Source organism: Dermacentor variabilis, chromosome 10, assembly GCF_050947875.1.
Source record: "Dermacentor variabilis isolate Ectoservices chromosome 10, ASM5094787v1, whole genome shotgun sequence".
Taxonomy (NCBI): domain Eukaryota; kingdom Metazoa; phylum Arthropoda; class Arachnida; order Ixodida; family Ixodidae; genus Dermacentor; species Dermacentor variabilis.
Window position 1 is genome coordinate 58,596,008 of NC_134577.1, and position 23,584 is coordinate 58,619,591.

The 23,584-nt window shown below is 46.7% G+C and overlaps 1 protein-coding gene across 1 annotated transcript in view; it reads right to left on the reverse strand.

Moving 5' to 3' along the window:
• Positions 1-23,584, reverse strand: part of LOC142560586 (lysosomal protective protein-like) — a 260,452-nt gene that overhangs the window by 12,533 nt on the left and 224,335 nt on the right. Inside the window, exons 5-13 of the mRNA XM_075672793.1 lie at positions 20,136-20,323; positions 16,840-17,002; positions 13,896-14,141; positions 11,603-11,694; positions 9,669-9,768; positions 5,428-5,598; positions 4,783-4,904; positions 2,495-2,654; positions 1,435-1,527 (exon numbers count right to left, since the gene is read on the reverse strand). Of these exons, the coding sequence (XP_075528908.1) occupies positions 1,435-1,527; positions 2,495-2,654; positions 4,783-4,904; positions 5,428-5,598; positions 9,669-9,768; positions 11,603-11,694; positions 13,896-14,141; positions 16,840-17,002; positions 20,136-20,323 (1,335 nt within the window). The remainder of the gene's footprint in view (positions 1-1,434; positions 1,528-2,494; positions 2,655-4,782; positions 4,905-5,427; positions 5,599-9,668; positions 9,769-11,602; positions 11,695-13,895; positions 14,142-16,839; positions 17,003-20,135; positions 20,324-23,584) is intronic.

Genomic DNA, 23,584 nt, shown 5'->3' on the forward strand with positions numbered 1-23,584 from the left:
TAGAAAGCGTCGGGGCGTTTATAATTACAACAGCATCTCCGCGAGCGTGAAGTGAGACTTCCGCTGTGACCGCGCAATTTGCGTATAGCGTTCGTGGCGTCGCATGCAATCTATAGTTTCGTTTTCGTCGCGAAAGTGCGCCCCTCTAATGGGCTGGCTGTGCTTTTGTACGCTGCATGTGCAGACTGCGCGAACGCAAAAGAACGAAACTGCCCAGCGAAAGTTCGCGTAGTCCGGGCGCTAACATGCAGAGGGCATCACCTGTAGAGAGAGAGAAAGACCCTTGACCTCTACGCGTTGGAGTCGGAATCAATAGGTTGGGTTTGTTGTTTCATCGCGTGTAATTCCGTAGGGAACAGATCCATTAACCAGCACCGCCGTCACCGGCAGTATATTTAGTCGACACGCACGTCTCGGTGCCGTGAGCAGTAGAAACCTTGGTTGCGCAGGCCGTCGGTGCCTTTGTATCGGCGGTGAAAAGGTCAACCGCGAAAGCGGGAGGAAAATTCAAAGAAAGCCATTCGCTGTGACGACGCAAACGCCGTGGGAACGACTTTAAAGGGACACTAAAGAGAAACATTTTCCGTATCACTAAATTACCCTTCTACAACAACACCGAAAACGCCAACCTTGCCACGATAAGACGCTTAGTAAGCAAGAAAAAGCGCAAAAGCGAAATACAGGTGGCGACGCCTCGTTGAAGTTCCCGCACCTGGACGTTGTGACGTCATGGATGTAGATGGCGTCTTCTAGGGCCTAGTTATTTAGAGGTAGATTGACTGCGTTGTGTTCCAAAGGAACCAAATATTAACCATGGCAAGTTTGGGGAACTGTTACTGAGCCAACGCGGCCCAAATACGAAAAGATTCTTTGGAATCCCTGACGTCACACTGACGTACCGGCGTCGGGGTTTCGGCGCGAAATTCAAATATTGATATTTCGACCTTCACTTTTGTCATGGAATATTCAAACTATTCTTTTGAAATGACCGCCCGCAGATTTCTCAAACAATGCTTTATCAGTCTAAACGGGTTTATTGTTTTGCTTTAGTGCCCCTTTAACAACATGCGTGCAATATGTTTCGTTAGAATGCCAAGCTGTCTAGCCGGCTGTCGGTTAGGTTCTGCTGGCCTCTATAAAGCCCTTGGGCTCAGGAATAGCACGGGGAATGTACACATGTTCGCGACAGGGATTAGTAAAAAAAAATGCGACTGGAGGTTCGGCGGCAGAAAATTGAAACAATTGAAACGCACCGAAACAAAGTTTGCAATAACGGTTCAGAAAGTTTGATGCTGGGAACTTCTTTTTTCTCTTAAAACGAAGATATAGGTGAGACATTGGGCAAAACAAGACACAGAGCTCGGTGGCGCAACCCACCAGCCCGTTTCCCAGGGGAAGCTCGTGGCATCCGTTCATCCATCCGTGTGGACTCACCTTGACAGTGACGAAAGTGATGTCGTGCTCGAAGTTCTGGACGAACCCAGCAATCACTTGCCCCACGTGCCACATTCTGTACTCCGATGTAGGCTTTTGGAAAACAAAAAGCGACAGCATTGCAAACGCCAATGTTAATGTCCACAAACGCATATACGTTTCGCTTACGAGAGAGCTCTGACAAAACGGACGTTTATGTGGCACCGTAAGGAAAGCTTACAAGCGGCGTTTTCTAACCCTGTTCATCTCAACGAATACACAATGGTCCTCATATTACACGAATATTGACGTCGTGCGATGATGTAAAATAACGCATTTTACCTTTTTTTTTTTTTTTTACATAATCTCGGAACTTGGGTGTCTTAGGCCACGCGCTGAGGGTGGCTGATGCGCTACGTCTCTGAGAAAAGGCCCCCTGGTTCTGAGTTCGAATCACAGCCATGTTGTGATGGTAGAGGTATGCTAAAGCGCCCTTAAACTTACAATCTTCTGCAAGCTAAATAACTGGAGGGCACATAATTTAATCAGCATGCCTTCTGTTCGTTTCTTGTTTAACCTGAGTGTCGTTAAAGTAGGTGTTTTACGAAAAACACGTGTGAACAGTAGATGACTGTTTTCTACAGTTGATATCCGAAGTATGCGAAACATTTGTTTGGTATGCGCCTATTTCTTTGAGTTACACGCGACAGCCTTGCGTTTGGTATCGAACTGCTAAATAGTCGAGTTTTTACACTTCACCAATCGTGATCATTCACTCGGCGATTTAAACGCTCTGAAAAAGCTAGCGACAGTGAATGTCCTGCGAAAATTTCCTATACATAATGAATCGTTCACTCAATCAACACAAGGCGCGTGCGCTGAGGCGTCCCACAGGCGTAGCCTCAACAGGCCAAAATCAATCACTCCCTAAATCAATCAATCAATCGCCTGCGCGCACTTCATGTTCTTTGCGCAGTCACTAGCATTTCTCGCTCGTATTAGTATCGCGATAAATAATAACGTTCGCCCATGATAAGGCGCGCACGAGCAAATGGCCGCTCTGTCTTATCTCCGATTATACCTCGTATCCCAAGCTGTTGACGAACCAATGGCCACCGAGGAAGTTGCAGGCCATGTCGACGTCGCCGTTGTAGACGAGAGCCTTCAGCTGGCCCGACTCGGCCAGATCTTGGACGACCTCGCGCATCGTCGTGTACTGCTCGGTGTAGTTGATGGCCATGCTGCAACGCAGTGCGGGGCACAAGGCAGTGTGGGAGAGAGAGAGAGAGAGAGAGAGAGAGAGAGAGAGAGAGAGAGAGAGAAGGAAAGGCAGGGAGGTTAATCAGCAGAGGCGACTTTCCGGTTTGCCACCCTTCACTGGGGGTGGGGGATATAGGGGCTAGAAAAACGACGAAGAGCGAGAGGAGAAAAAAAAAGGAACAAGAAAAAAGAGGGAACGAAAAAGAAAGCAGGTAACAGAAAACGCGTTCCAATCACAGGCGTTCACACAGGCCGGCCGATCTCGGGAAGCGCAGTAGCGCTTGTACGGCCTTCCGATGCGACGTCAAGTCGCGTCGACGTTTCGGAAATGTTTGTTTTCCAACAGAGGCTCCTCGTCCAACTGTTTCAGCACGACGGAAAACGATTGTCTCTGCGCACTGTACTGCGGGCACTGGCAAAGAACATGACGAATTGTTTCCGCGTCGCCGCAGTCGTCACACGCCGACAGGGAGAACGCGAATGAGCAGTGGGTATACTGCATTACTAAGCGTAGTCCCCTTGTCGACGTGCATAAATGTGCACGTCGACATAACGCGTGATAAGCGAAAGCGTGGGGAAAAAAAACGACGATGTTTGCATTCCTGTGTTTCAACATTGCAGAACTGCAGCACTACTTTATAAGTGTATGAGCTTTAAAGGGTGTCGCACACGTCAGGGCTACAAGTACGTATAAGCGTAGAGTGCCTCAGTAAAAACGAGTTCGAAGCGTTCGACAGCCTCTCTATGGCGTCATGGGGCGGCTTAATTTATTTCTTAATTTTTAACAATGTTTTACATATAGTGTACTAGTCTAGTACGCTCTAGTTTTATGTTAGGCGTCCAAGTGGCTCGATAGATGCTTTCCGAATGCGCTATACGTGAAACGTTTGACGTTCTCGTGTCTGGCGTTCCTCTCGGGGTGTTGCATGGAGTCCGCATTATGTAAGTTAAAGAAAAAAGTAGTTCAATAATCGAAAAATAATTTGTCCATGATTCTTCATGATTCTGGAGATACAAGACTGGCGCTGAAAGTGAATATTAAATGTACGCATTTATTTCGCCCCTGAAAAGGGTAGAGTAGAATTGAAACGTGAGCTAATGAAAACTTGCCTAGTTAAAAAAAAAACAGTAGAATCACGTTTTGTAATGGTTACATTTCCTAGACGCATTTCTGCGACGCAAATCTGCGTCAGCAGCAATGGTCTAGCGCGGGCATTGATACCGCGCTGTCCAGGGATGTCACACTAATTTCTTTTCTGTCAAGTATGGCGGAGCTGAGCGCCATGCCGAAGGTGCGTGTATCGAGTCCGTTTCACTAGACAGTCGGGGAAGAAGAGAGCAGGGCGCTCTTCATTTTTTGTACTCTTAACGCGGTTTCAGACAGCTTTCCTTTTTTTTTTCTTTTTTGGTCGTTCGTTTCCTCCTGTTCCGTTTGTGGCAGTCGAATGTGTTGCATTGTATGCGTAACACGTTAGAGAGAGAGAGAAAGAAACATTGAAGATGGAAGGCAGAGAAGTCAAGTTCCCAGTTGACCGCTCCACCACGGGGAATGCTGAAAAGTGCAAAATATCATTGTACCCACCTATGTTGCATTCGTGAGGGTGCGTACACTCATAATTCGGCGAACTCACTCATCAGTCGACTCACTTAAATCGACCCGTGAGTTTATATATATATACGTGTGTGGGGGGGTGGGGGGGTTTGTAGAACGTGCCTGCACACGTCTTACAAACGGTGACATTTATTAATGTTACTCATTTTCGCATTTTTTACATGTTCCCGGCCATAAACAATGGTAGCACGCACCAAATAAAGTTTATGTAGCGACTAAGATAAATGTCAAACACCAAGCCAACACCAATGCTGATAAACTCGTTTCAGTGCTTTATTTATTTATTTTTTCTTTTGTCCGCCCTGTGACGAGGAGAGTAGCCGGCGCCGCTCTAAACGCGCTAATCTCTCCACTGAGATCACTTCCTTAAAGAAAAAGAGCGAAATAGACAAATACTACTGCTATTGTTATAAGCCCTATCGCCGGTCTTTAAAGAAATGTGCTGATTACTCTTAGTAAACGCCTACAAAGCAGCCCACAGCATTGGTGCCACTTACTTGCAAGGGTACCACTGCAACGGCGATTCCTCGACGTGCAGAGCTTTGATGACGTCACGGCGGTTGAAGTACAGCTGCAGGCGATCCTGGTCGATACACTTGGGGCTGACCATGTTGAAGCTCTGCGCACGGTTAGGAGTCAAATGAGCACGCGTCTCAGACGAATGTTATAAATTTGCAGCAAGATGCTCTGGGTACGTAACAATTTTCGTGCCCTTCGAACTCCACGCCAACGACACGGCGTAGATTGACCAAGTCGGACCCATTTAAACGCGGACAGACAGGTCGGATCTGTGGTTCCCCGCCAGCGGCAATCGGCCAGACGCGTTGTCTTGTGTCTGAACCTCCACACAGGCTGTCGCAACGATTTCGACCCGGTCGAGCGAGAGTTCATGTAAACGTTGTCGAGTCGAACACGACAACGATTGAGCGGGTCTGACTCGACCGGGTCGATCCTGTAAGCGTACAAACGGAGCCAATTCGACCCGGTCAAGCGAGAGTTCATGTAAACGTTGTCGAGTCGAACTCGACAACGATTGAGCGGGTCTGACTCGACCCGGTCGATCCTGTCGAGTACGAACGGAGCCAAGAACGAAGACTCCGTACGTTCGGCCGCGCGCCCGGGGAAATTCGCGCCACTCTCACCGTGGTAGGCCGCTTGAAGAATCTGCTCATGAGCCACCTGGCGGCGTAGTGCATTGTGGTCCCTGGATAGCGCAACGCTAGCGACGAGCTGCTCTGGTTGTAGCTGCAAGGGTCGTACAGGTTGTACACGTTCAGGCCGCTGTTGAAGACGATGTAGTTGGCTCTCCTCACCTGCGGCAGGTGCGGACAGTCCATCATCAGGGAGAGTGTCGACGGAGCCAACGGTTTTCACTAATCAACTAACAGCAACGGTGATCCGTAGGTGCTTAAAAGGAGAGCAAACAGACACAAAATTTTAGTCTTTCCGTAAACATATGACTACGGAGGCTCGCTTTGTCTGTAAACACATTACTTTTCACGGAATATCAGGGACGTGAGCGGCCGCGTTAGTGGCGCCATCTTGTGGTAAAAGGGATCAGGACTACTCACGCACTCACTCACTCACTCGCTCACTTACTTACTTAATTACTATGTACTTACTATATACTACTTACTTACTACTATACTACTTATATACTACTATATAGTTACGTACTATATATATCCAAACAATTACTTTTCTTGGTATTGCTCCAGGAGTGCTCGTACGGCTGAAGTTGGAGGATACTTGACTCTAATTGTTGCCACTAAAATAATTTCTGACAATTTAGGTTTTAAGAGGTTAACACAAAACGCCTTAATGTTTTCTTTTTATTATTTATTTATAAATACTTCGATCTTAAAGAAGATCTTAGCAGCGTGGTACACGAGTAAGTTTACAAAACAAATCAAATAAAGAAATGGGGAACTGCACTAAAAAAATTCTTCACACAAGCGCTTCACACAAGCGCAAACAGGCGCGAAAAGAAGCGTTGCTTCAGCGATCTTTCCCAATCATAAAGTCAAACAGTGATATCACTAACAATCTCAGCAAGTGCAAAAAGATGTTTTTTTTTATTAAAGATATGTCTCGAAAAGTGATAATGAGTCCTATGTTACAGTTTTATCGGCCAGCTTATTCCAATCTACCATGGTTCTAGGAAAAAATGAATACTTGAAGCAGTTGACACGTGTTGTAAATGGAGTTACAGCTAGTGAGTGTCGCTGTCTGGTAGCGTAACCTGTTGCATAGGTGATAATGCGAGACGTGTCGATGTTGTAGTGACGATTTATTATTTGGAAAAAGAATTTTAAACGACATGCACGATTTCTGTCACTTATAGAAGGCAAGCCGCTCCGAGATAAAAGGTTAGTAATAGAACTACGCCCATATGTATCGTAGATGAATCGAACTGCTTTTTTGTGTAAGATTTCTATCTTTGCAATATCGCTTTTAGTGGACGGATCCCATATAACTACAGCATATTCTAAAACGGGGCGGACGAGTGTTTTGTATGCCAATAGGCGTACTGTTGAAATTATGGGGTTTTACGTGTCAAACCCACTTTCTGATTATGAGGCACGCCGTAGTGGAGGACTCCGGAACTTTCGACCACCTGGGGTTCTTTAACGTGCACCTAAATCGAAGTACACGGGTGTTTTCGCATTTCGCCCCCATCGAAATGCGGCCGCCGTGGCCGGGATTCGATCCCGCGACCTCGTGCTCAGCAGCCTAACACCATTGCCACTGAGCAACCACGGCGGCTGAGGTACTGTTGGCGTGGAGGATTTTAATACGCGTCTTAGAAAAAACAACTTGCGGCTGCAGTTTGCTATTACTGTGTCAAGGTGCTTTGGCGAGGAAAGCTCCTTTGTTATGTACAAGCCAAGGTACTTATATTGAGCTACGTCTGACAAAAAAGCGTTTTCTGTGCCATAGCGATATAGCAGTGGCTTCTTGTTTAAAGTTATCCGCATATATACTGTCTTTTCGAAATTTATGCACATTTGCCATTGTTTACATCACTCAACTACCTTATTAAAGTCCCTGTTTAACCTGAGTTGGTCCTCTTCCGTTGTTATTTCATCGTACAGGACGCTTTCGTCAGCGTAAAGCCTGGTCTTAGGAGAGGTTAATGACAATAACAAAAAGAAAAGGGGAACAAGAACGGATTCCTGTGGGACGCCAGAATTGACAGCAGCTATATCAGAGGTTGTTTTATTTACAGTAACAAACTGATGGCGGTTTGTAAGGTAGGCTTTAATCCATGCTAATATTTTATCCTTCTTAAGCACAGCTCCTAGCTTATCAAGCAATTTAACGTGAGACACCCTATCAAACGCCTTGCTGAAATCCATGAATATCGCGTCTGCTTGTTTCCCTTTGTTTACAGTGCTAGCAAAGTCATGTATGATTTCAACTAGTTGAGTAGTCGTTGAAAGACTACTTCTAAAACCATGCTTCATGTTTGTGAAAACGTTATGTTCGTCTAGAAAGCCAATCATATGTTTATGAATTATATGTTCTAAAAGCTTACAAGATGTTGATGTTAATGAAATCGGTCTGTAATTTTTGATGCGAGATTTATCCCCCGATTTCTCTAAAGGTTTTTCTCTAGAAATTTTCCAGTCTTCCGGTAATCATCTTTCGTTGATTGACCTCGCAAATAGAATGTACAGGTATTTTGCACACCATTGAGCATAACGCTTTAGAAAACAGCTTGGAATATCATCCGGCCCTGGAGATTTTTTAATGTCAAGCTTTAACAATAAATTTAGAATACCCTGCTCCGCAATAACAATGTCGGAAAGGGAAGGCAGTTCAACAGAAAAGCATGGTAAGCAGCCATCATCACATGTGAATGCACTCTTAAAATGGTTATTAAAAGCAGAACACACAGTTTACTTATCCCGCACACTTTCACCGTTTATAAAAAAGGTGTCGGAAGACGAAGAGGCCGGCGTCACAACCCTCCAGGATTTCTCGGGAGATGATCTGATAAAGTCTGGTAGTAATGTGCTGTGATAATACTCCTTATCTTTGACAATCTTTTCGTGAAGTTTTTCGGACAAGTTATCAATATCGGCTTTCAGTTCTCGGCCGTCCTTTATTATGACGCATTTCTTTTTTAATCGCTTAAGTTTCTGCCTCATCTGTAACGCCTCCCGCGTAATCCAGGGACTGCGACGCTCGGACTCCTTCACTATTTTAGGAACGAAGCGTTCCGCACAATCAAAAATGAGGCCTTTGAAAAAGAACAGAGGTCGTTTACACTACAATCAAGGCCTTGAAAGTGATCGTAATTAAAAGCTGGCGCGTCTATTATACAGTCATTCTGTGCTCTTCAAAAATTTGGAAAATATTGAACCTTATTGGTTCGATTAATTAAAGCACTTTTGAACGTCAGGACAAGTGCTTTGTGATCAAAAATACCAGATTTTACTGTACATGAGATGCAGATGTTACATGAGATGCAGATGTTACATGAGATGCAGATGCACATGAGATGCAGATGTTACTGCATGAGATGCAGCCAGTTACAAAAAACAAATCAAGAATGGACCTTGAATCATTTTGAATTCTTGTGAAATCCTTCACAATTTGTAGTAGATCAAAGGTGAAAGCTGTATCAGTCATAACGCTTTCCGCACTCTGAATTGAATGGTATGGTATGGTATGATGAACTTTATTTAATGTCCTGAAGATCAACCCTTAGGTTGACGCAGGCGGCTCCCACGTCGGGACAGTAAGGTTTAACTTTACCGCCGTATCATGGGCCTTCTGGACATACGAAGAAAAAGTTTCCTAATTGATATTTGGCAGGTTGCAATCTCCGGTTAGTATTAATTTATCTTCTCGCGTTACATATGAATGCACATAAGTTGACAAACGCTCCGAGTTATTATCAGTGGAGTTACGAGGTCTGTACAAAGCTGCAAGGATATATCTAAAATTATTTACGTATAAGTTACAAAATATGCTTTCTATATCCGGAGCATCAGGCATTGTCTTCAGCATAATGGAAGATTTATACAGTACAGCAATACCTTCCCCTCTTCTATCCCGCTCCCTACATGACACTTTATAATTCTTTAGTCTAATGATTGTATAATGATGCTGTTTCAGCGAAGAAAAATGTGTAGACAAATTAACGCACTGCCTATGATTCTTAGGCTGATTCAACCACCGTAATGATGCCAACGCAAACAATAGCGCCAGACTTGCCACAAATAATTGTATTAATGGAACTCCATAATATAACCCTCCCCGAGATTACAAACTCAGTATTGCCGATTCTATAAGCGGGCAGCTCGCTGATCTTTGCCGCTGTTTTCTTTATATTTTCTTGTTCTAAAGCAAACCCTCTAATACTAAACGATACCGGTTGAACGCAGGCGGGGTCCTTGGTGGACCCTCCAAAATCGCAGGTCTCCTGTGAAATGCTGCCATTGCAGCAGTTAGTGGTCAGCTCGTTCCAGAGCCTGCAAATAAGCAATGTTGAACGTTTTACAGCAGCTGAGTCATCAAACGGTTAATGGTAATCGACTTGGTGACAGGACGAATTCATGGGTATCAAATGATGACAAGGAGTGACATCATACTCGTTACAATGGTCACGACGTCATTCGGCTTTGAACGCACGAACGCCCGAAACTGTGAGCCTATAGCTTTAAAATTATTTCAAGGTTTATGGATATTTACAAAAATGTACCGGCACACTTTTGTCAAGGAATCTTGATGCAGCCAAATCAGACACGACAGGAGCGCTGTTCAGAACTGATGATTCTATTTCTGTTATCGACATCTCATTTCAACACCACTTAGGATTAGCACCTACAGGGAACAGAAGGATTAAAAATACGCACAGAAGCCCAATGCACGGACAAACACAAAATAATTAACATAATACTGGCGTCGAACAAAGATCGGACCAGTGGAACACAAAGAAACAGTGTTTCGAAAAACAAGTTCATACGATTCCTGCGCTCGATCTTTGAAACATGAGGTAAATGTGTGCAAGGAAATGTATAAAAGAGTATACGTTATGCTGTACTTTGTAACTTCGGATAAATTTACTTGGTCTTCTTGTACTCAATACTCTTTCCTTTGCAAAGCGCTACCGGGGAGTCACTTCAAGCACAAACAGGACACACAAGGTGTGTGTTGTTTGGGGCGTCCTATTGCACCATTTGAATCACAATGAAAGCGCTTATACAGAAAACTATGTGCGAGGCACATCACAAATCTGAGTGCGGCTAACCCTGTGCACGTGCCAAAACGGCTAGCAATCCAGTGTCCGTGTTTCAATCAGCACTGTTAGTAAACAGTAAAACGTCCACCTTACCGAACTCCACTTCAACGATTACGTCAACTGAACCAACTCATCGTAAAGCAAGTTTAAGTTGTTTAAACATTTTGACATCCCTATGGCACCTGCACGAGGCGACCGAGACCGGTTCCTTAAGTTTTCGGGAGGTAATACTTGATAAGGGACACTAGCTATTACAGCGTCCCAATTTGCTTTAGGAACTCTTGCCAAGCAGTAAAACGTTCTGTTTGAAGCGCGATCGCAAAGAAAATTATAATCTAGTTTTTTGACATGGTCACGTAGGTCGCTGAACATGCCTGAAATGTTCAGGAATCGCAACACAGGAGTCAATAAATGCCTCGAGTTTCATTTGAATGTTCCACACGTTATGCGGTCTTTGATAAAATGCATGTACTGTCTGCTGCGAACTGTAGCCGGTGAGTTTGTAAGGCATACTGGTTTGGAAAAAATGTTCAGCCCCCTTTCCGAGATATGCGACGTCAAACCTGCGGTAAAAAATGCAGTTCTTCTGCTTGCTTTTTGAAAGGAATGCCGTTTTATATATTGAAGCGCAAAAGTAACAGGGACGCCTGTGTATTTCCTCACACACTTTGGGAATGAATATCTCTAAACTGGTGTCATCGCGAGAATTCCTTCTAAGTGAATACGCCTTGCGAACCCGCCGGATACAAGTCGTGCATTGCCATACGTGCCGTAAGAAAACTCAGAAATTTCATTAGCATAATTTCGTTAATTAGCAGATTGCGCATTTTGATTGATGGCGGAAGTAATCTGCGCCTTTCCGAATGATCCAGTGTAATGATTAAACAATTGTGCGATGCGCCACAGGCAATTTTTCTTAAATTAAATGTGTAGGCTAAGAAAAAAAAACGTATGCTTGAAAACGGCCGCTAAACAAGAACTGCGTTCCTCGCAGAGCAGCTCGCTCGGACCAATTCCCATAGTGCGTGGGATCAGCGTGCTTTATTTAACAAAACGTTGCTTACCGCTGACCGAAAAGACCATGGTAGTAGCCGAAGAACATAATAGAGTTGCCGAGAAGCTCAATATCCAGCGCTCCGTTTCCGACTGCGTATCCCTTCGGTGGAGAAACCAAAAGAGAACAGCCTAAACTTAAGAGGAGCAAATGCCGCCATGTTGTGAAAGACTCAAAGGTGAGAAAAAAAAGGAACTGAAAAACAAACCGGGGCATTAACGCGTATAGAACGTACGCCACAAATACCTGTCCCGGTGCCTTTTATTTTTATTTTTTGCGCCGTTTCATTCATTATAACCACGTGTCAACTATCCCAAGAGCTCCGGCGATATCGCAACAGATTCCCCCGTTGTTCAAACGTTTGCTCTGGGCTCAGGCTTCCCTCCTCATTTACTGTTGACGAGATGGCTATGATAAAATACGTTTGGCGTATTTGTAGAGCGGTTATGGCACAACCATGATTGTCTACGCGCAGCAGTGGTTCCTTTTGAACGCCGGAATTTCAGCTTTGTCGGTGCAAAGATGCCATTGTGCTCGACAAAGACAAGCCTTTTTTTCAGGCGCATAGATCCCCTTCTGCTTCGGTTTATTTCCTTGTGTATGTACACGTCGGGGAAACAGACGAAGTTGGCAGGCACGCTCGCTGCTTCAGCCTATGCTGTACGTTCATAATGGGAACAGCACGATGAAGACGACGACGGAGTGAAAGGACACAGGACGAGCGCTGTCCTGCGTCCTTTCACTCCGTCGTCGTCTTCGTCGTGCTGTTCCCATTATGAATGTATACCAACTCGCCCATCTTTCTACTTTAATATGCTGTACGCATCATCTCAGGCCCGATCACCGATGGGCAAACTTCTCGCGATCCCCCTGCCGCCCGCCGCCACGCCTGCCTTGGTTCTTAGGCCTAACCAGTGCTGCTTCGCCGCGGGTCGGCGACCAAAGTTACGGTTTCGTGCCGAATCGACGCGAATCTATTTATTCGCCACGGGCGTGCACAGCTACCGGGAAGCCCACAAACCATCCCGCCAGAATAGCGAGAGCGAAGGGGACAAAAAACTTGCACGCGGCTGTCTTCACGGCCGCAATGACCTTACGACATCGTGCGCGGTAATTGTGTCCGGAAAAAAAAAAAACAATTGGGCCAGGCACATTTCGGCGTCCGAAACTTCGATCACGAGTTTCAGTAGAGAAGATGGCGGAGCCGCGAAATCGAATGTTTTAATAATCGACTATAGGTGCAAAACTTAGCGGGTTATTGTAAGCGATTTCTTCGTCTTTGGCTTGTCTCGAATACGAGTCATGTGTGGCAATCAAACTTGCTCGCCGACAACAACAACCAAGTTTTTTTTTTCTTAAATTTATGTCCCTTCGTTCCAAACAGGCTTTGTTCAATATATGGCACTGGTGACGCGTTTCCGTCTCCTGCAATAGTTTCCGTCGCTTGCAGCATACGAAAGCGTGGCCTCAGAGACTGGTCTTTATTATTTCCAGTGAACCCGGTCACTGGAGGTGCAATTTCAATAGCACGTATACTTCGAACACATCAAATACTGAAATTACACTCGAAGTGAATATAGGACAGCATATTACTCGATGGAATATTCCGAAATATGGAATATTGGTAAAAGCCTACTTGAAAGCTTCCTGAACCCACTAAGCGGCTAGTAGAAGTGTAGGCGTTCCCGAGATTGCAATATTTCTTGTCACTTAAATAAAAAGCTCTGCAAAGTGAAAACGAATTGGTAAACATCTATAATACAAGAAGGTGACTGTTTTACTATTACGAAAGGTTTGTTAAGGCCAGAACAGATGGAAAAATGAAAGATGGGCAAGAAATCCGCGCTCTAATTCCTCGTGGGGTCATGAAATTCGGACGGCGCTTGCTTAATAATAACAATAATATAATAATAACAGGGCCACTTAATACTTTATTTGCATAAGGAAGGAGCGCACAGCGTTCTCAGATCAATTATAGACTAAACCTAGCGAGTTTTGAAAACGTTTCCCAAACAAAAACACTCGAAAATAGTTCGGAATCCGTGACGTCATTCTAACATACCGTCGCTTCCGGTGCTTTTCGTGTGGGCAATCTAAAGCTTGAAATGCCCTTCACTTTCATCGCTAGCCTTTCTTTTTTCGCAAAATTAACGCTAATCGTGTCTTGGAAAAAAAAAGTCCACTCAAACTAAATTAATTTTGCTATTAATGTCCCCTTAAGCAATATGCGGTATACATCCGTTAGCGATGTGTTTTGGCAAATTGTTATATCGGGCAGCTTTGAGCGGTTCGTAATTGTTTACCTTAAGATTAATTCCTCGTGGGTTTTGAAGAAACAGCTGCGCAAGAAGAGGAACGTAGATGCCGGCATAACTTTCACCCGCGATGTAAAAGTCATTCTGCTTGAACTGCGGATACTTGTCGAAGAAGTCCAGCACAGCGAGGTAGTTGTCGTCGGTCGTTTTGGTGTCGTCGCTGGCGTAGTTTCCGGCGGGATCGTAGGAGAACCCGACGCCCGCCGGTGATTCCAGGAAGATAATGTTCGCCACCTGTGACAGAAGTCGAGAACGAGGCAAAAGTGCAGTCGAGTCCAGTGCTTGCTAGATGGGCGTTTTATAATGTACCACTGCCGACTTTCCTTTTTTTTTTTTTGCCGCTCTATGCCCCGAAATGTCAGCTGAAGTTACGTCAATTCACTATAGCTGGGCAAAATAAATGGAAGTCACGCAGGCTCACTAAGATTTTTTTCTTTTGTTTCTTCTAACGCCTCACTCGGACCCAGATTCACCAGATTTTCGCTCAGCCGAGATAGCTCAGGCATCGATTCACCACAACTATACTTAGTCGGGCTCACTCAGACTCAAAGTAAGTGGGAAAGTCTGAGTGAGTGTGAGCAAGTCGACACGCGAGTGAGTTGACGCACTAGTGAGTCGACGCACTAGTGAGTCCGCGTTCTTCGCCGGGCTGCGCTAACGCACTGCGCAAGCGTGTGTAAAAAAAGGTGTGAGCGTCATCACAACCGCAAGTAATTTTAGGGCGGCATTCCCGGATCGATCACCTTCGGCGATGGTAGTTATCGCTTTCGCGAGATTTCGCGGGACTCGATCGGCCCACGAAAACCAATGAGAGCTCACTCCTCGCGTTTCCCCTCGTCCACGTCCAGAGAGGCCCGATTCTCGCAAGATCTCGCGAAAGTGATTCCATCGCCGATAGCGATCGAGCCGAGCAAAAGGCGTGAGCGTCGTCACAACCGCAAGTAATTTTAGTAATACCTCTCCTCCAGCTCACCCGGGCGATTGTACACTCGCTACGGGGGAAAATCTGGCACGTGCCCTGCACTCGGGTGTTGCCTTTAACGGTGCATCGCAGTGCATATATTAACTACGCTGGATGCGCGCATTAATTATACGCGCCCCCAAAGCGCATCTCATAAAATACTCCAGAGATATGAGGCTCCCGGATGATCTATATAGCGGTAGGTTCTTGAGCACAGACGTGGCTGTTAAGCTCGATGCCTCAATCCCACTGAACCAGGGAGTGAATGGTATAATGCGTTCCTTCGTCGATTGAGCGGTCACGTGCGTGGCGGGCGTGCTCGTGACTCGACGGAGTCGATGTGGTGTTCACGTGGCGCGGGCTGCAGAGTATTCCAAGCGTGCAAACAGGTAGCAACAAATCGCGCTTGGTCACGCAGTCGAGAGTCCTGCGATATCAATGCTAAACTTCCGTTAATTTTTTTTTTTTTTTTGCATACGCCCTCTTCACCCCTATTCACCGATTCAACGCATCGGTCGCTTCCACCTTATGTGACTCAGGGTGCGCAGGCAGTTGCCTAACAATATCAAAATTTTAACCCGCCGGATAGGGTGACTGTCTGTGACGTAGACCAGAGGATTGTTGCCACGTCGGCGACCATCCACAGCGGATTTTCTCATCTTCTCTCAATATTTTCTTCCTCTATTCCCGGCCCCCTGCGTAGGGTAGCCAACCGGGCTCAGTGCTGGTTAACCTCCCCGCCTTTCATTTATTATTTTCTCTCTCGCTCTCTCTCTAACTGGCCCGTATACGTGCCACTGTTGATGAAATACCGGAGACCGCGTCTAGACGCGATCAGCTGCGGTATTTCAACGAGCGCACTCAAAACAGTGACTGCAGCGACGGACTTTGATCGCTCTCTGGAACCGGAATAACGTTTGGCTCATATTATCACGGCAACACCGCCTACAGATCGCGAACGCTTTCTTACCGCGTTCAAAGCGTGATGCAGTGCGCTGCTGCATTATTTGACGAAAGTGGATTGTGCGACATCCTGTGACTTTGTCACGTGACACTGCATGCGACTTTGTTCCGTAGAGAACAGTTTCATACATAATTACTAGTGGGATCTGTGGCGTTAGTGTCTAGGGGAGGTGCGAGAAGGGCGGTCCTGCCATGGCAACGATGATTATATAGTAGATGGATAGACCTAAATTTCGTCCTTATGGCTTCAAATGGCTTCATGATTTTGGAAATTGACAATTTTTAAGAAGGTACTCAGTCATAATTAATTAAATGAGCATCATTAAAATTGTCCAACGGCGGAATTCGAACACAGGACTTTAGAACAGGCGCTTGATACTGAAACCAGTGCACCACTGCCGTATTGATAAGCGGAACCACAGCAATTACCAGCGATTATGCGTGCTTGCGTAGTCTTCTTGACTTGCGCTTTTGAAAACAAACAAACATTATGAACTGATTTGAAAATTAGGCCATTGAAAGTAGATAAAGTGCAATAAACGAAGCCACAAGGATGTCTGAAGCCGCAAGCACGAAGATCAGACAAATCCACGTACCACCATTCATTCCTATGGTGGCCGAACGACCGCAGCGCCTGAGTTCTTTCTAGTAACACTGTAGGAGACTGCATTACAGAGTGCGTGACGCCTTTAAACTGTGCGACCGCTCTTACACTTATTTCACATAGTTCCATGTTCGTTTTATTTATTTATTTATTTATTTATTTATTTATTTATTTATTTATTTATTTATTTATTGCTGCTACCCTTTATCAACCGTCTTGTTTACCCCGTACGAAGCAGCGAACCGGAGATACTTCCTGATTAACCACCCTATCTGCCTTTCGCTTTCTCAACCGTGAAAGCTTGCCTTTGCTAAATAGAGAACAGGACCTGAGATTCAACGCCGGCGGGTTATACCAGCGATTCTAATAGTACGGAGCAAAGTGCTTCACGGAAGTTTCCTTACCTTGTTCCAGCTGAAAGGGTTCGTGGTCACGTTGATGCCCTGGTAGCCCACCCGGAATGGGCCCAGCTCGGCGATGGCTCCGATGAGGGAGCTGCAGCACGGTCCGCCATTTAGCCAAAGCAGAACGGGGTCCTGAGATGGCGAACGCTGGCTTTCCATGAACCTTCAAGCAATTGAGAAGAGAACATCGGGTCCTCGCTTCGTGAGTGACCACTTTCGAAAACGAGATTCGGTTTCCGATGAGCGGTTGGCAGCCTTCCAAAGTGACATTGCGTTCGCTCATATATAGACCGCCGATCATACTTATGCCGGTATCACTAAGCACGACGTAGGAGTAAAGCAAGCGTTGCACCGAAAGGTTCGGCAGACTGTTTTGAGAAAAACGATGTCGATAACGTAGATAACCTTGTAAATTTGTGAATATTTAAAGATATTCCAGTCTAAAGAAACTAGATTAGTAGTCAGTACGAAAAAAAGAAATAAGACATCAATGTTTACTTTCAGTTCATGTGAACCCCGAATACAAATATTTTTGTTGGTCAAACACAAACATCAGATATCAAGCACAGTAGCGAAATTGAAATATTGTCGCGTTGTAGTGACGTTGCAGCAGCACCTGCTCCAAATATCGCGTTGCGATGACGACGAAGAATGAGGCAGTTACGAGAGTCTCAGCAAGGAATAGAACTCTTTATTGGCGATCTTGTTCCCAGCAAGAGCAACAACGCTCACATCACAACGACAGCGGCAAGATCACAGCATGGCATCTTCTGGACGGTCGCATGATCCTGAAAATCCGAGCGGACCGAATCCGGAGGCTCTCTGGATCTAAGCAGGAGATACATGGATACGAAGGCGTCAAATGACTCGCCGAGCAATAAATCCGGCGTCCGCAGCGGCGAAACGGCACCTATAGGTTCCCATCGGCGAAACGGCACCTATAGGTTCCCATCGGCTCCGACGCCATGTCATGAGCGCGCCTCGAAGGAGAGAGAGAGAGAGAGAGAGAGAGAGTGTTTGTGTGTGTGTGTGTGTGTGTGTGTGTGTGTGTGTGTGTGTGTGTGTGTGTGTGTGTGTGTGTGTGTGTGTGTGTGTGTGTGTGTGTGTGTGTGTGTGTGTGTGTGTGAAGAGGAAGGGGAGCACAGCGATTGAAGGGGTACACCTAATGCCGGAGTAGCGCGCCAGGGGTCGCGTGGGGGCATCGCCGCGACGCCACGTCACCACCGTTCTCGGAAGCCTGCGTTGTCCGCGCGTTTCTTGTCAGCGCGATCTCTCGCCTGAGTTCTAACTGCGCCTCGGCAAGGCCAAATCAAAACGCGCCAAGCGTCTCAACAAGCTCGCTTGGCCGCGAGAAGGTCACAACTCGGAGGAGCGTTCAGCAGCGTTCAATTGGACATTAATGCTTCCGCATTCACAACTCGTAAGAAGTGCTCAGGGTGTGCTCGGATTTATGCGCCAACCGGCTACTCCGCCAGCCGAGCGAAAGAAAGCCTGGGGCTCAATTTTTCCCATCGGCTGCGTTGAAACATGGAGCCGATCGCTGGCGGCGTACGTAGTGACAGTCATGGGGGAAGGAAATAAACTAGCAGTGGCTATTACGTCTCCCCTTGGCGAGCGAACGCTAGTTCGAGTTCGCCTTCGCAATACGTGACCTTTCGGACTCGGCGTATGGGCCGAGTATGTTTGGTTGCTGCGATCTTTTTATTCGATGAGGCACTTGTTCGGCTGCATAGCCGTAGCTGTGCCTGCAGAGTGGTATCACTGGAACGTACCGCAAGTTCCGCGGTGACGATCACGTGTTGGGCCAATCCGTTTGGCTGCAATCATGTCTCCCAATGATCCGTTTTATTTACCGGAAAGCGCCTCAGCAACGAACGCCTATATACAACGAAATAGCCTATATAACGAAGGAATAATTTTGCCCTGGTTCTATTGTGAGCTGCGCGACCTTTACAACGATGTGAACCTCTATAACGAATGATTTCTGAGGTCCGAAGCACTTGGTTATGAAGGCGTTCGACTGCATTTCTTTCCCAATGACGGTAATTGCCGTCGCCGTTAGCAGAGCGAGTGCAACCACGGCATCGGGCGTGGTCACGTGACCGGAAACCGACCCGATTTCTCGGCTGCTTCTACGGCGACAGTGGAAGCACCTTTCAGCGCTCTGATCTGGAGAGGAGCGATCGGAGAGGACCAACTGAATTCAGCCTGATCGCCCCTTTCGACCACGCCAACAAGATCAGCCTTTTGAGAGAGCCTTACAGCGCCCTCGATAACGGCCATCCAAAGACGCCACAGCACAGACGTCAAGGTTAGGCGCCCCGTGGTGACTTAGTGGCTATGGCGTTGGCGCTGCTACGCCCGAATGCGCGAGATCAAACACCAGCCGCGGCACTTCGATGGAGGCAAAATGCGAAAATGTCCACGTACCATGCATTAGATGCACGTTAAAGAATCCCAGGTAGTCCGAACAGATCCAGAGTCCCCCACTGCGGCACGCCTTGTAATCAGATCACCCGGAATTGCATCTTTAACGACAACAGTGCCCGATATTCATAGATGACCCACCGTAAACATTCCAGAGTAATCGATGGTGCTCGCGCTTATTCGATACTGTACAAAACTATTCGCGTCACACACGCAACCTGATTAGACAAGGCTATATCGCTGAAGAATCGGTAACAACGTTCAAGAGCTTTCGAACATAATAGGTGCATCCCACGATGATCCAACGCGTTATAACTACGATAATCCGATGAAAACAAACACCGGCAAACGCTAAAAGCAATGGCGTATGGAAGTATCGCATACAGTTCTATAGCGGCAACAACGGCACCTAGTACAATCATGAGGCCGTGTCGGACACCTTGTGTTCAGCGTAATAATGGGTAAGAAATTTGGTGCGAGAAGTAGCGTCGAGATAGTTAAGACCCGCGCGATACACGAAACATCTGGCCTTGTCTTGTTTTCGTTTTTGGACTTCACGCTTCCCGTTTTCTGCGATCAATCATGTTGTGCATTTTTCTCACGCGTACCAGTTGAGGTCACCCTGCATTCACTCTATCGTATTCTCGTGGGGCCCAATTCACAAAGCACTTCGTTGGTGAGTGCTAAACATCACAGCCGTGTGAAGTAATGCCGATGCCTGCTATTTAACTCACGTGCATGTCAAATAACTTTTCTGAGACAACGAAACGTGTTTTGCCACGAACCCAAACCACAGGGCTCGCTTTGATTGAACTCAGTTCCATGACTAAACTGACAGTGGTAAACAAGTAAATCGGAGTGGTGTGTACCAGTAGTGAAGGCGTCGCCCCTCGCTGCCGTCGACGAATCCCGAGTAATGCTTGAAGTTTAACGGTTGGTCGAGTCCCGGCACGGAGGTCACTTCCCACTGACTCGGGTCAGAAGCCGTGGTCAACGCTGACAGAGCCAAAACGGCAAGGAGCGCCTCGTCGATCATTGCTGTGGCCGAAAGGTGTCTCTGCAACGTTCAGTGAGTTAATACATGTGAGGTACCTTTTATTTTTCTTGTCTGATTTCATGAGAGATTATCAATGTGGGGCGCAGATGTGGCAAGTTAAAGGCGGGGACAGTATTGTATACAGACAGTTTCAGCATCAAAGTGAGCAACTTGCGTTTGAATGAAGTCAATTTGGCTTTTTACGATCACCAAAATGCAATGCACTTTCGACTTGACCAAGCTCCGAAGGGAGCAACGAATTAAAAGGGCGCGAATATAGCATTGTCCGTTATTTTGACTGCGACCGGTCAATTAAACGATTGAACTGAATTGACTAAGTCGAGTTTAAAGGGACACTGGAGGAAAATTATAAATGGAGCTACACTGAACGATCAGCCATCTGTAATCAAGAATGAACAGAACCTTTGCAAACGAGAAAGTAAAGAAAACAAAGGAAGCCAAAGTGGCGGCACCTATCCAAGGCTATGGTACCTCGTATGTGACTTCAGCACTAGCTGATTTTTAAAGAACGGAAGAGAGCGAGGTAACGTGCGGGTTATGTCAACTTGGGCGTATTGGCGCGGGCGCGTTAAATTGAGGAGCAGCTTCGAAACCTTCAGTCAGGTGTCTAACCGAACCCGAACCGAAAACCGTACCCGAACCGGAATTCTAGCCAGAACTAAATGCGAACCCGAACCGCCATTCTTAGGACGTGCCTGAACCAGTACTGAACCGAAACAGTTAAAAAAAAATCCCCGTTTCGCCCTAAACGCGAAGCAACAGCTATACAAAGCAAGGATGGTAGCTTTATCGGCCGTATAAGTTCGTAAACATTCGGTTGCTAACTAAATTGACAAGCATGGTGTAACGCGCGCCCGGGCAAACATAAATACATCTCACTCGATGAGCGCGGACACTGGCTGCCAATACGCCGGCGTGACGAAGAGCGGCCACAGCAGCGAGCAAAGTCTCCTTCGTTCTGCCTCTCGCTTCAACGCGAACTAAGCCATGCAGCGAGAACACAGAGCACACGAAGCTATGAGACCGCGGCGCACCTAGACTCTGTACTCATCGCAGATCGCTTTCAAGATGGAGCCAGCGCCGTCCCGCGCGGTCACGCCATACGCAGCAGCCGCCGGAGTAGAACGCCACCCCACCCCTCCCTCCGTTGCCGCACGCGCGACGGAAGACGGCGCGCTTCCTCCCCGCTTTCCACATCCTTGGGTGCACGAGATTGAACCGCCATCGCCGGCTCACCTTCGCACGCTTTCACTCGCACCTAATGCATACGACGCGCGGCGACTATGTTATCGCCCTTGGACTTTATACGAAACATGACGCCGACGGCAGAAATGCGCCTGGAGTGTCTACAAAATTGATAAAATAACGGCTGCCGGTGCTGCACGAAATCGTTCGAGAATTCAGGATGCAAGCGGGCGCCCATATATAAGCGATTCTTCGGAATGATTGCTTTTCGGCCGGCGCACCCCACGAGAACATCTTCACGGCTCAGGTGTGGCGTTATTATAGACGACACCTGTGTGCTCATAACCATACGGTCGCCTCAGCGGAGATGCTTGCACTTATGAACTCCGCCGTGTCAGCTGTCTTCCGCAGCCAAAAAGTTCCTTCAAGGGCACCGCGGAAACGCGGCGTCAGGTGACACTCCACTTGGGGCCTTACCCAAGAGAAAATTGGAAAACCAACTATATAGCTCATCAGCACGGCTTTTTGTAAGAATAGCAGCACTGTGATCGCTTATGAATGCTGTCACCTTCTTAGTGCGTGGTAGCAACGGCTCTGAGCTTAACAGGTACAGTTCCTTTTTTTTTGTTTCTGCGATCAATAGACAAGTGGAATTCCTTAGCGTTCGATATTTTTGATGCTAATGACTGCGTATCAGCACTGGAACGCCACTTTTTAGTATTCGGTGTTTTCCTATACTGCTGACCGAACACGTTTGCTACTGTTGGTATTTTTTTTCAGTGACTTGTAATCTTGTGTGATGTAACTCCGCCTGCTTGGACCAATTTCTGGCCCTCAGTATCTTGAAATAAATAAACAGAATTAATGAATGTGCTTTATTGCGTGCCACGGTTCTATGCACGTTTAGCACCTCCAAGTAGAGTACCACGCCACGCTCTTCGATTTCTGCAGATAATTCTCGGGACACAATATGCGTGATTTGCGCGTTCTTATCTGCGCGTAGTGATCAGTCCAATACCGCGCGACGTGCAATTGCGCAAGAAATATTGTCGTGATACTAAGCAAGAAATACCCTTGTTCATTCTTCAGGCACGTTAGTGTCCTCGCGTGCTTTCATTTGTCTTTAGAAAGGCGGAAATCTCAGCGAAGTGTCACTTGCTGCTTTCTTTCTTTACTACAGAAGGCTTGTTTGGAGCGCTAATCTATGTAATACAATGTGAATCCGCGCTTTGTCCCACTTCGCTCACCACCAGTCCAGTAATAATAACACGAAGTAACATAAAAAATTATCTAAATGAGCTGCCTTCGAGGCGCGGAATCCGAGCCCTCCCCACGAAGACACAAGCATTCTCACCAATTAACTCTGTATTCGATACGTATACGAAGATTTCCTTGCATCGGCGCAATTTATTTGTGAGCTACACGTTGTTGAGAAGAGCGTCACTAATAATTTTCATCAAGGCGTCTCCGCTGCTTCCTGATAGCTCATTTTCAATAACGCTATCGCTACAGAATCACGGCGATGCCGGCAACGCGAAAAGTTTACTTGAGCGGCGCCCATCGCAATTCTAACGAATGAACACAGATAAAAAGGAACAAAAAAAAACGGGCGGCCATTGTTTGCATTGTCGGCATCTACGGCGCGGCACTAAGGCCCAATGTAACCCACGCCTTGCCCACACTAAGCCCCAATGTGACCCACGCCTTGCCCACACTAAGTCCCAATGTAACCCACGCCTTGCCCACACTAAGGCCCCAATGTGGCCCACGCCTTGCCCACACTAAGGCCAATGTGACCCACGCCTTGCTCACACTAAGGCCAATGTGACCCATGCCTTGCCCACACTCGTGCATGTTAGCGGTAGGTATGCACCTGCAGCGTCAGGCCGTACGCATTGCAGCCACATCGCGGCGCCGGCAAGGCGAGCAGCTGCCGCTCAGAAGGCGCCACGCGCCGTAGAACACCTACGACCAACTTGCACCCACGAGTCACTTGCAAATGCTATCGCAATAAAACGATATTTTAAAATACTAAAATACTACAAATAGAAAGGCCTTTGCCTCGTGCTTGACAGC